This window comes from Choristoneura fumiferana, chromosome Z, assembly GCF_025370935.1.
Source record: "Choristoneura fumiferana chromosome Z, NRCan_CFum_1, whole genome shotgun sequence".
Taxonomy (NCBI): domain Eukaryota; kingdom Metazoa; phylum Arthropoda; class Insecta; order Lepidoptera; family Tortricidae; genus Choristoneura; species Choristoneura fumiferana.
The window spans coordinates 5,142,306-5,154,822 of NC_133472.1; the positions used below are offsets into that span (position 1 = coordinate 5,142,306).

General features: G+C 40.9%; 1 protein-coding gene across 1 annotated transcript in view; it reads right to left on the reverse strand.

Moving 5' to 3' along the window:
• pot (zona pellucida domain protein papillote) overlaps nucleotides 1–12,517 on the reverse strand; it is a 137,459-nt gene that overhangs the window by 16,454 nt on the left and 108,488 nt on the right. The window contains exons 11-17 of the mRNA XM_074105200.1: nucleotides 9,611–9,683; nucleotides 8,483–8,718; nucleotides 7,270–7,440; nucleotides 6,211–6,367; nucleotides 5,577–5,733; nucleotides 2,012–2,122; nucleotides 274–380 (exon numbers count right to left, since the gene is read on the reverse strand). Of these exons, the coding sequence (XP_073961301.1) occupies nucleotides 274–380; nucleotides 2,012–2,122; nucleotides 5,577–5,733; nucleotides 6,211–6,367; nucleotides 7,270–7,440; nucleotides 8,483–8,718; nucleotides 9,611–9,683 (1,012 nt within the window). The remainder of the gene's footprint in view (nucleotides 1–273; nucleotides 381–2,011; nucleotides 2,123–5,576; nucleotides 5,734–6,210; nucleotides 6,368–7,269; nucleotides 7,441–8,482; nucleotides 8,719–9,610; nucleotides 9,684–12,517) is intronic.

Below are 12,517 nucleotides of genomic sequence, written 5' to 3' on the forward strand. Positions count from 1 at the left end.
TTCGTGTTTATGCTGGATCTAGGCGACATATTTAAAATGACTTTTTATGCTCTAGTGCATAAAGTAAAATCTTCGTCTGAGACCAAGGCAATCAATCAACAAAAAAGTTTCTAAGTACATATTTTTTTAAATATTTTTTTATTTATATAAAACTAAAAATCAATGAAATTAGATCAATAAAACTTAAAAAAAATATATAATAGTAATGCTTGAACAATAAAAGGTACATAGTAATTGAACAAATGTTTCCACTGTTGCTTTTTAGTTTCTTACCTGGCTGGCAGGATAGGAGTCTCCGGGATGGGTTCCAGGCTCTCCAGCAGCAGCTCATGCTCCTCAGTCTCCAGACGCTCGCTCATCACAGGCGGTGGTGGTGGTTTCTGCAATCACCAATAGTAACAATGGCAACCCCAACGCAAAATGAAGTTGACATTATAGCCCATTCTTTTTGTTTTCTTAATTTATGGGGCTGTTTCACCATCCATTGATTAGTGTTAACTGGCGGTTAGGTGTGATGCCGTCTCTATTTGTTTTGTTCGAATAGACGGAGACGGCATCACATTTAACCGTCGGTTTACGCTAATCAATGGATGGTGAAACCAGCCCCTTAATCAGGCACTACCTACTTTGCAGAGATCCATATCAATGAACTGAAACAATTACTTTGCTTACCCGCAACCTTATGATAGCTACGTTTATGCAAGAAATGTGTGTTCAGGCAGTTCCTCCACCTCCACACTATAAGAACACACACAAATCCAACAAACCCATCTATTACCACCACCACACTACACTGACATGTTTCGAACTCAACATCTGGTAGCATGGTGAACGGTTGTGATGCTCTGAAGATGAGCATGGTAGAGTCCGAACGCGTCAGTGTAGTGTGGTGCTGATAGATGGTTTAGTGTGATTTGTGTGTCTTCTAGGAACTGAAACACACATTTCTTGCATAAACTTAGCTATCATAAGGTCGCGGGTGAGTAAAGTAGGTAATTGTATCAATTCATTATTGTTTTTTCTAAATCACGATGCTTTTGATCAGGGTGAGATTAACCATAAGGCAGAGTAGGCTGTTAAGAGTAAAGTAGGTAATTGTATCAATTCAATATTGTTATTTCTAAATCACGATGCTTTTTATCAGGGGGTCATTAACCATAAGGCAGAGTAGGCTGTTAAGAGTAACATAGGTAATTGAGGGCTATCACGTATGAATTCGCCACTAGAAGCGCTAGTGTAGCGTGAGGTCTCCTAAATGTCAAATCTCATAGTTTTTGAGTGAGCTACGCGGGTTTATTTATAATTAGTATAATTTTGTGAATATTTTGCAATATCTGAAATTAATTATGGCAAATATGCGTTCCGGGGCAATGAATATCTGTGTTTTGAGACAGTTTTGTCTTTCGGAAACCTTTGTCCTCCCTTTTTTCCGAACAAAACGGGGACTATGCAACGCTGTGGCATGCTCGATATTTATATGGTACGGTTTTAAGGTGTATTAAATATGATTTTAATCTAAACTTTGTTTTCACGCCCGTAATAACAGACTTTCAAAGCCATACTTAAAAACCTCACGCAACAGTGCGCCATCTAGTGGGACAAAAAACGATAGCCCTCATTGGAAATGTTATTTTTCTCAAAAATGTCCGTAAAAGAAGTAAAAGTCTACATTATTCCTTACATATCAGAAGGCTAAGTGCATAGTTTATGGTCAGCGAGAGACGAGAAATTTAAAAGTTAAAAAGATTGCAGACGCGCTAGCTCGACAATAATTTATTTTGTTGGTTAGGTTACGTTTATTGGTTAGGTTAGTTAGACCTACAGACGGGACCCCGTGAAGTGGGGGCTCGTAGGGGGTCTTGTGCACAGACCCCGTGTACTCTTATAACAAAGACGGTACCGATTACTTACTTGTTCGTGAATTCGGAAACGGAAAGTTGCCGGATAGAATTACTTAAGTGTCCATTATTTTTGGTTTCGATGTGTTTGGACATAGAGACTATGGTCTTACCTTAATATGGAACATCCTGGCGTGTGACCGGTCAGTGACCTCGGTGACTGAGTGTGTGTCCGTCATCTCAGTGTTAAGTGACACGATGGAGCGCGGGCGCCGCGACCACTCCTGGTTAGTTGTGATTGGTTGATGTTAGAATGAGGTGCGGTATGAATGGTCGAATGATTTAAAGACGACGTTAACAGGTTCGTTTTGGATGGCGTTTCGAGATTTGAGACGTCATCAAAATGACATTTTTTTTTTAATTTATTTGTTGCGATTTTCCCAAAAATATTACAGGCTGTTTCACTTTTCTCTGATAGGTTGCTGATATTTTACGTAACAGATATAATTTATGATGCTGCTTTTGATTATTTTATTCGATTGAATGTGGATTAAATAGACACGGAACCACTGTCACTTTCCACATAAAATAAGTGGAACTAAGTAACATGCTCATCATCTCAGCCTAAGCCTATACAGGCTGTAATCGTTAAGTGTGCCCAGGCGATTATTCAACAACTATAACAGATATGAAAAAACTGTGAACTGATATCGAAAGTAGGTACGTTGCCTGATGAGTATAATGACATCATTGACTTTTTACAAATAAAAAGAGAAATAGGTATCCATAATTTTGACATCAAACACTCCCATACATTTAGTACGAGATTAGTAGAAAGGTTTTAGTTTCCTTATTTTAAATAGTTATTTGTGTCACAAGGGAGCAAAATGGTGTATTTACGGCGAGGGCGTAAATTGAATCCAGAATGTAGCGAAGGATTCTACAATAGAATCCTGAGCGTAGCGAGGGATTCTAAAGTAGAATCCTGAGCGTAATGAGGGATTCAAGTGTTAACGCCCAAGATGAAAATAATTTTGCTCCCGAGTGGCTCGTACAACTTTTCACACCAAGACCGAGCATTAAGAAACATGAAAAAAATATTATTATAGAACAACCAGCATAGAAAACGGCGTGGCTTTACAATTATCAACTTCGAAAAATGTCATTTGCAATAAAACACTTAGAAAAGCCTTGAACAGAAAAGTTGCACTTTGCTCCCTCTCGTCAGGGAGGAAAAGTTACTTTTCTGAAGGAGAGGTGTGAAAAGGTTATTTTATAAGCTTAGTACTGATATTTAAGGAAACTATTTAATAACCTAACAAACAAAGTAATATTTTTTTTTTAATAAAAAAGTCAATGATGTTTTACTCATCAGTTCACAGTTTTTTGATATCTGTTATAGTTATTGAATTTTCGCCTGGGCACACTTAACGATTACAGCCTGTATACATGCTTTGGCTGCAGTTCCCACGCAAGCCCAGTGCTGATTAGGAATTTCACTCACAACATCGAATTTCTACGTAAGATAAAATATTTCCTCTATCGTATAATTAGCAAAATCTCATGGTAAATTTCAATGTAATAGTTAATGTAAATTGAATTTTCCACCGTTAAGCTCCTCATATTTTTAAATAGATACCTGAGTAAATATATATCTGACAGATAAAGTACATATCTGGATATAAACAGAGAGTAGTGAAAAAGCCCTTAAAGACGAATGATAACTGGATTATGTATCCAAGTGACATTTTTTTAATATTTGTTATGTTTATCCAACAGTTAATAGCAACTTTGTCACTAAAAACTTCAAGTGAATAATATTAACACACACAAATCCAAACACAGAATTAGTGAATCAGTTGGAACGAAGGGCGAAGTTTATATTTAAATAAAATGAAAATCTGTGCGTTTCCGCAAAATTACTCGTGCTTCCGAATTCATACCTCTTCCATTTTCTTTATCTGACTTTGGGGGCCCCGTGAGGTGGGGGCCTCGTGATGTTGAGGCCCCGTGGGATCGGGCCCCATTTGGCGGCGGCCCCGTGGCTTAAGGCCCCATAAGGCTGGAGCCCCGTGGAGTGGGACCCCGTGAGGTGGGGGCCTCGCGATGTTGAGGCCCCGTGGGATCGGGCCCCATTTGGCGGCGGCCCCGTGGCTTAAGGCCCCATAAGGCTGGAGCCCCGTGGAGTGGGACCCCGTGAGGTGGGGGCCGCCCGTAAGGGGGCTCTTGGGAACAGACCACGTGTACAAACACGGTACCGTTACTTACATATTCATGAATTCGGAAACCGAAAATTGCCGAAGAGAATTACTTTAGTCAACATTTTTTTTAAAGCTCTTAAGTATAAACTGCGCCTAATACACTAACGTGCAAAAATAACGGGTCAGTTCTTATTTTTCCCACACAGTATAAAAGAAACCCCCTAGACCCCTAGTATGAAACTGATCTGTCATTTTTCCGCGTCACTAATCAGTGTAGGACCAACTGAATCGTGAGTGACCGACTGTGGAACCTTTTCTTCGTATAAGTCATAGCGACATCGCATTGCTTGACAAAGAAATTCTTTATGTATATGACACTTACTGTGAAAACGTTCTACGGTGGGTCAGGAATCAAACGATTCGACTGTACACAAATCACAGTCAAATCAAAACACTCAAATGAAAACATTGTTACTGTTAATATTTTTATGATAACTAACATAGTTCGAGACTTAACTACAACATATATTTATTGCTAAAACACCTCGTTTCGCCCACATTGCAGGGGTCATGGTCACGAGATGGTTAGGATATCACGTACTCGTTTAGGCACGCGATTTTCGGACTACCCACAAATAAATTTCCTGTACCAGCCGGCGTATTATAATTAAGGTCTCTACCAACCGTATCATACCATGACCGTAACAGTCTAGGAATAGTCTCATACCTACTTTTCAATACAAAGAATATTATTTTTGATTGGCACTTTGTCGTGCAATTTAGGCAATAAATATAGAAGTGATTAAGTCCTAATATATATTAGTTATGTATGGGTGAGAGTCACATATATTTAAAACACTATATTATGGTAATTTCAATGCAGTTTGGGATCGTGTTCATGAGTCCTCAAAATTAATTTATTTTAGTTAATGTGCGATTTATGAAATGCCAATTAATGAGAGGTAATTTTGAATGTGCACATACTCGTTATTACTTAATAACAATTCACCGGTTAATACTCAGTCTCTAATAATATAACACCTTCTGACGTGCTTTTTTACCTAACTCCTAGTCACATATGATCTCCTGGTACTAATATGTAGACTATTTAGAGAACTGACCTGACCTGAACTGACCACGTAACCAATGCTCAGCCATTTCCATTTCATTTCGAACCTCGTCAACTCCTAACCTCCTGGTGATGTTATGGAATTTTACAAACATCGTGCGGCTACCAATAAGGCTGGTTTAAGGACTTATTCATATCTAATTGAATAATTTTATGTGACAGATAAATGTGACACCGTCTCTGTTTGTTTTGTCCGAATAAACCGAACAGCATCACATTTATCTTTACCAATCACATTTCAATGAGTGCTGAAACAGACCCTGAGTGACATTGTCGGCACCGCTAACCTGTGAGCGCCGATTGCTACTAAAACTATCGTAAACCCAGCCTAAAAGATATTGAGATACAAGAGAGTGCGGAAGTTACTCGTTTAGCCAGTCTACCGTCTAGCTTATGTCCTCCTGGTACCTGTCTCTCCCGGCTGACCTGCGAGTAGAGGGCGGCAGGGCGGGGCGGGCGCGCGGGCGGGGGCAAGTGGGCTTGCCTTGCCGGCAGGGGGAGGGCCGCGGGTGATACCGTGCGGACGGACTCCTGGCGCTCATGTTCCTCTAGTAGTGTCATTTGCCTGATGTAAAAGATGAACAGTTTATGAACACAGTTTACAATATCTTGATGTCCCTAATATCTCCACGCGTTCCAGAGAAAAGGGCCGGACAACAGCGTGATCAAGGATTCCGTTTTTTTTTTCTTCTAAGATCCGGAACTCTATAAAACTGATTCTATCTAAAATTTTTCGTGAAAAATATCACCAGTTTGATCAGAAAATCCATATTTTCTTTACCGGCATGATACATGATTTGTGTCACAAGGAAGCAAATGGTGTATTTACGGCGAGGGTGGTACATTGAATCCAGAATGTAGCGAAGGATTCTACAATAGAACCCTTGAAAAAGAAAAGCCTTGAACAGAAAAATTGCACTTTGCTCCCTCTCGTCAGGGAGGAAAAGTTACTTTTCTGAATGAGAGGTGAAAAGTTTTCTTCCGCCCGGGCGGCTGATCCCCACGCTAAGCCACTAGCATTATCTATCCCTCTCGTTCTCACCTGATGCTGCCTCCGTCAGTCTCGGTGGCGGTGATGGTGGACGGCGGCGACGGCGGCGCAGGCGGCCGCTGGACGCGCACGCGCACGTCGAACGCCGGCGGCGCCGCTGCGTGCATGCGAGCATTAGCTGCGCTGGTCTCGCGGGTCTCACCGTACCCTGTTAGTGTTTTAGTGGTGTTAGGTCAGGGCGTAGCTAGGATGGGTGACAGTCTTTACCGGCCCGTTCAATACCGACATGGAAATACCGACCCTGTTTTTCGTGTATACGCTCATTGAATGCCATGCCACTAAATATCAGCCCGGTATACATCGTACCGCGGTGATCATTCTTGACCTGATAAATACCGACCCGATAATTACCGGCATGTCAATACCAACCCTGTTTATCGTGCACACGGAATATAAATAAATTTAGTAGAAAATAACTTAATTTGGTCCTGGCGCTTCGCCGGCCGCGGCCGCGGCACGCTCGCTACGCTCACTCGGCTCGCGTATTGTGGCCACAATTGAACCTAACATAACCTAACACAAACGGGACGGGAAAAACATGTCGGAATTATTGACTTCCGATTTTCATGCCGGTATTTATCAGGTCGGGAATGTTAGAGCGGTATTTATTCATACCGTCAAACAGACCTCACGATACTAACGCCATCTAGCGACATCTCCTGTCAAGAAAACCAAGAGAGGCAGTGCCCCTCGCATCAAAAAACAATGAGGGCTAAAGGACTGGCGAATATCGCTAGATGGCGTTAGCATCGTGAGGTTTTTTGACGTTACGGTGTTGCTTGCAATCAGCTCATTTAGTAATTAGCATGTAATTATCAAGCAAAACCGTAACGTCAAAAAACCTCACGACACGACATATCGCCTGTCTTTTAGCCCTCATTCTAAGTTCTTAGTGTGAATCCATCCAGAGCCCGTATTGTCTGACATTCGCGATCACATTCGCCATATCTCTCTACCCTCGTCTTACACCGTGCGACAGAAAGAAGTGGTGAAAACGATTGTGATTCAATAATGCCTCTAGTAAGATTTAAGACCACGAGCCCCACTTACCCTCACTTTGGTACGACTCGTCAATCATGAACGCCTGGTTGGTATGCGCGTGCTCGGCTTCGCTCGGCGTCTCGGAAGGATAGTCGGAAGGAATCGTGTCGGAAGCGACGCTTGCGCTCTCAGCTTCGGCTGCCACCGGATACACGGGATGGGCTCGGGGGATTTTCACTTCTGTGGAGAACAGCAGGTGAGTCAAACAACTTTTTAGTATAGCTTATTGCCATGGTAACGTCCCCTTGAGTCACTTATTCATCATGTCAGCCGAAATACGTCTACTGCTAGACATAGGCCTCCTCCATGCCTCTCCACTCAGACCGGCCTTGTGCTTTCCGCGTCCACCGCGATCCCGCGATCTTAACCAGGTCGTCGCTCCATCTTGTTGGAGGCCTACCGATAGCTCGTCTCCCGGTCCGCGGACGCCATTAGAGAACCTTCTGACCTGCGAGAAATGTGCCCCGCCCACTGCCACTTCAGTTTCGCAATTCTTCGGGCTATGTTGGTAACCTTAGTTCTACGCGGACATCATCACTGACTCACTGACTCACTTATTAAAAGTATGATTTATGCTTTACAAAACCACATAAAATTTGGCAGTTGCGACAGTTTAAAGGCAATTTCTTCATGGTTCATCTCCTTAGCATGCTAAAAGATAACATTGCAAACATTTTTCTATGAAATTGTATCACTCATATCTTCACAGACATAACAGCACATAAAAGTGGGTTGACCCAGGTACAGATGTAATGAATAATCCGTTCCCATACTCATCTTCATCATCTCATCATCACATCATCAGCCGGAAGACACTGCTGAACAAAGGCCTCCCCTTAAACGCCAACGTCAACTCGCCACTTGCATCACGGTTGCCTGCAGCCATCACGATGTCTTCAGTCCACCTAGTAGAGGCCTGCCAGCGTTTTTCGTTTTCCGTTTCTAGTCGCCACTCGATGACTTTTCTGCCCCAACGGTTATCTGTTCTCTGTCCGCCCCGCTTGCCAAGCTTGGCGCGTATTAGCAACTCACCCTCATTACCTTATTTTATAATGAAATTAAGTCGCTTCCAACCGAGGCAACTGGCGGTCAATGGGGCAGGCCTATGTCCAGCAGTGGACGTCCTACGGCTGAGATGATGATGATGACTATTGACGAAACTGTCGCGCAAGCAACGTATTAACTCAGCATGTTTTCTAAACTAGCCAAACCTTTTCCAAACCTATAGAAATCTGAAGATACTTAAGCCAGTACCTTTGAATGCTCTCCCGGCTGACTATAGAAGCCGAAGAGTCATCTATCATCTCCTGGGAGCTGGTAAGGCGCGTCTTCTCAGGCAGAGGTAAGACACTCCTAAGCCCAGAAGAAAGCAGCGTCAGGAACAGGATGGCGCAGATGATCATCAGGATATGGGTGCCAGCTAGCGGGGCTTTGGCTGGCAGTGGACCCTTTTCCGGACTGGAATGAGATGTTCATCATTAACCAAAAAGCAGTTCAGGCTTCGGTAATAATCGAGAATGTAACTACAAGTGAAAATTGCACTATTGCAAGTCATTTATCATTTCTCATGTGTGATGTTACGATGTGATAGTGGTATCACCTTTATCGTCAGCTAGAAGACGTCCACTGTTGAACAAGGCCTCCCGCTTAGAACGCCACAATGTATGACGACTCGCCACTTGCATCCATCTTTGCAACCCTCGCGATTAACATCAAAAAACTTAGAGACATGAGCTCAAGTTGGAACTCACAGTCTTCTGCTTGAAAGACCAAGGATCCACACCACTAGGCCAAGGGTTTTTGCTGATTGCGTTAAAATTATCTCTCTATAATAATATATATCTATCTACTAGCTTTTGTCCGCGGTTTCGCCCCGCGTGGAATTCGGTTATCGCGCGCTGTTCCCACGGGAACCGTGTGTGTTTCCGGGATAAAAAGTAGCCTATGTCACTCTCGGGCCCATAAACTATCTCTATGCCAAAAATCACGTCGATCCCTCGCTCCATTTCGGCGTGAAAGAGGGACCAAACATATAACACACAAACATACAAACACACACACTTTCAGCTATCTATCTTTTATATTACACCTTTAAACGAGCAATTCTTGTATATATAATCAGAATCTCGGAAACGACTCCAACGTTTTCGATGAAATTTTGGTATACGGGGGTTTTCGGGAATGACAAATCGATCTAGCCATGTTTTATCTCTGGGAAAACGTTTATTATCAAGTTTTAGCCCCAGCAAAGTTCGGTCGCCAAGGTACTAATTACTTACATGTTGATGAGCGGATTAAAGAACGGTTTCGGCACAATGGGTGGTGGATATCGGCACACAATGGTTATCACTTCGTCACCATCCATCTCCAGGCCAGGGTGGAAATCTCACCACGATATTGTTCGTGAAGACTCGCAGGGGATCCTGGAACATAAGGATGGGTTATTCAACACGGTCTTCGATATACAAAGCTAGTACAAAGTGTTATTAAATAGCTGAAAACCCGAAAGGTGTTCAGAATCGAGAGAAGAGAATCGAAAAACCAAATAAGTCAAAGTACTTTACTAACTTTACTAATGCCCAGTCAAAAAGTTTGGAAAGGTATAATACCAATTAAATGTTTTAGCGATGTTGCATATTATTTAGATATTAACAGCCTTATTCACTATCAACGACAATCAAACCTATTTTAGTTAAAATTGCCGCTAAAATTCGTTTGTCCTTATCTGTACACTTCGACATTTTGTATTTTGATTAGAAAGGGACAAAGCATTTGTTAGTTAACATAGGCTTGTGTTAGTTTATGAATAAGGGGGTTAAACTGGTCATTTTTGACTTCTTCATCACAAAGCAAAGCGCAACTAGCAAGCACAGATTTACCGAGTAGAACTGAACATTTTATGAACTAATCAACGTATTATTTTGTCGATTGCACTCGCATTGCAATGGCGTATAGTGAACACGTTTTCTTGGCAACCGAAGAGAGAAGCGCGTTAGATACAATCATTCGAATATAAACACATCGCAGTTAGCTTTAAGCTTTTAGCCATGCCATACTAAACATCCTGTACTGCCGTTTCGCATATTTATTCTCCCAAATATTTCATTCGCAATTGTTTTCTTTTTCCATTTATCAAATTCCGAAACTAAAATTTTTCTCAGAATATTTTCTTATGGTTTTATAGAGCACAGTAGGTTGGGTTAGGTTTGTTTTATGAAAGTTACGAAAATAATATGGTTGCGGTGTGAAGGTACTTGAAATGAAACTTTTTGCGAAAAATATATTTTGCCCAAACGGCAGAGATTCCGACTACACAACACATAGATTACATGCGAAAGTTTATGTGGTAAATGTTTCAGAATCTGAATATTATACAGTTTAGTATGGGTGAATATTCGGCGTTTGTAATCTGCAGTCATTGTGTCTCAACTCTTTTTTAATCAGATTTCTTAAGAAATAGGTACAATAAACATCGACATGTGTCAACATTCATCAATATTGTGTCGGATGTTGATGTTCGTTGTACCTATTTCTTAAAAAACTGATTAAATAAGTGTTGAGAACAATGACGGCGGTAACAAACGCTCGAATATTCACCGAGCTGATCTCTGGGCTTAGAACATGTGTTGTAGATAACATAGTAAAAAAACAATTGCAGCAGCATGCACACATACGTACACACATATACATACATACATAAGTAGACGTTTAGACGACCAGATGGCCTAGTGATTAGAGAACTGCTGACCTTACGAACTGTGAGTTCCCGGGTTCGTTTCCCGTGGGGTTCGGATTCATAGGGTCGATATTGTATGAACAATACGAATGTTTTGTTCTCGGGTCTTGGGTGTTTACTATAATTATATTTATATATAGGTGTCTCTTATCTTATTAAATACTTTTTCTCACAAAATGGTATGAAATGTTGCTATATTATGCTCATCATAAACGTCGTAGAAAGTAACGCATTCTGGATCATCATCACTATCAACACGACGTCATCATCATCATCACCTAACAATCATCTTCATCTTCATCACCATCAACCATTCATCAACACATCATTATTTTTGAAAAAAAACTATACAAGCTTCGACATCATACAATCATAGAAACCTTCTACTCGTCCAGGATGTCTTACTTATTGGTCTCTGTCATTATTAAGTAATAACTAATACATAATATCATTGTTTTGTGTTTAAATGTGTGTGTAATGTATCTGAGCATTTGTGGATGTAGGACTATATTTTGTATAGGTAGGAGTCATTCATGATGACGTGTGCCGTGGTTCTTATTACAATGTCATTAATGTCTAAATATAAACATATTAATGGGATATATTAGATAAGATTATGCACGTGTATTCAAATAAATGTGTAAATAGGTATCAATGTGTAGTGACTTATTATATAACTAGCTTTTGCCCGCGACTTTGTCCGCGTGGAAAGTAACTTTGGGAAGTATTTAATTTATTTAGGATACATTCTGGCGCATAATAGCACATAGAAACTCTACGGTTTACTGAAAATAACCATTTTTGTTCTTCCATCCATCCATGTTCTTTATGTAAAACACTAAAATATTTTGCGGGTAGTAGCCATTTTAGCAAAACGACTGTGTATTCTACCGCCGGCCAGCACAAAAGGACTAATTCTTCATAGTGAACTCTTGACACCTTAGTACGTCCTTTATTGTAAGTTAGGAGGATATGATTATTAATAAGACGGCATTTTAGCTACACATAGGTCCGATAAATATACTTTATGTAAATTTGTTTGGAATTCCGTAGAACTTTCATCCCCCATATATTTTCAAGTAAATAGGTCGTATTTGAAAAGCGCCGGAACAAATGTTTTTAGGGTTCCGTTTCTTCAGGAGGAAACACATTGAACTTTTATAGGATTTGCTGTCCGTCCGTCCGTCTGTCTGTCAAGACCCTTTATGCGGACCCTTTAGCGGAGTATGGTATCGAGTTGAAATGAAAACCCTAAACTCAGGTCAATAGTCTCGAAAGCTGTTGAAAAATTCAAACTTCTAAGTCAAGGCAATCAAAAGCTACAGTCATTAAAAAGGTGTTTTCATACAAATCGCCTTAACAGAAAAAGTTTATAGCGCACTGCCGGCTGTCCTAGATACTTTGAATTTTGCATAAAGGTAGCTCTTATAGCACAATAAATAAGAAATCTGAAAATCATATTTTTTCATGATGATCTCACATTGCGTACATTTTCTATGAGCTTAAAAGGCTCTGCTATCA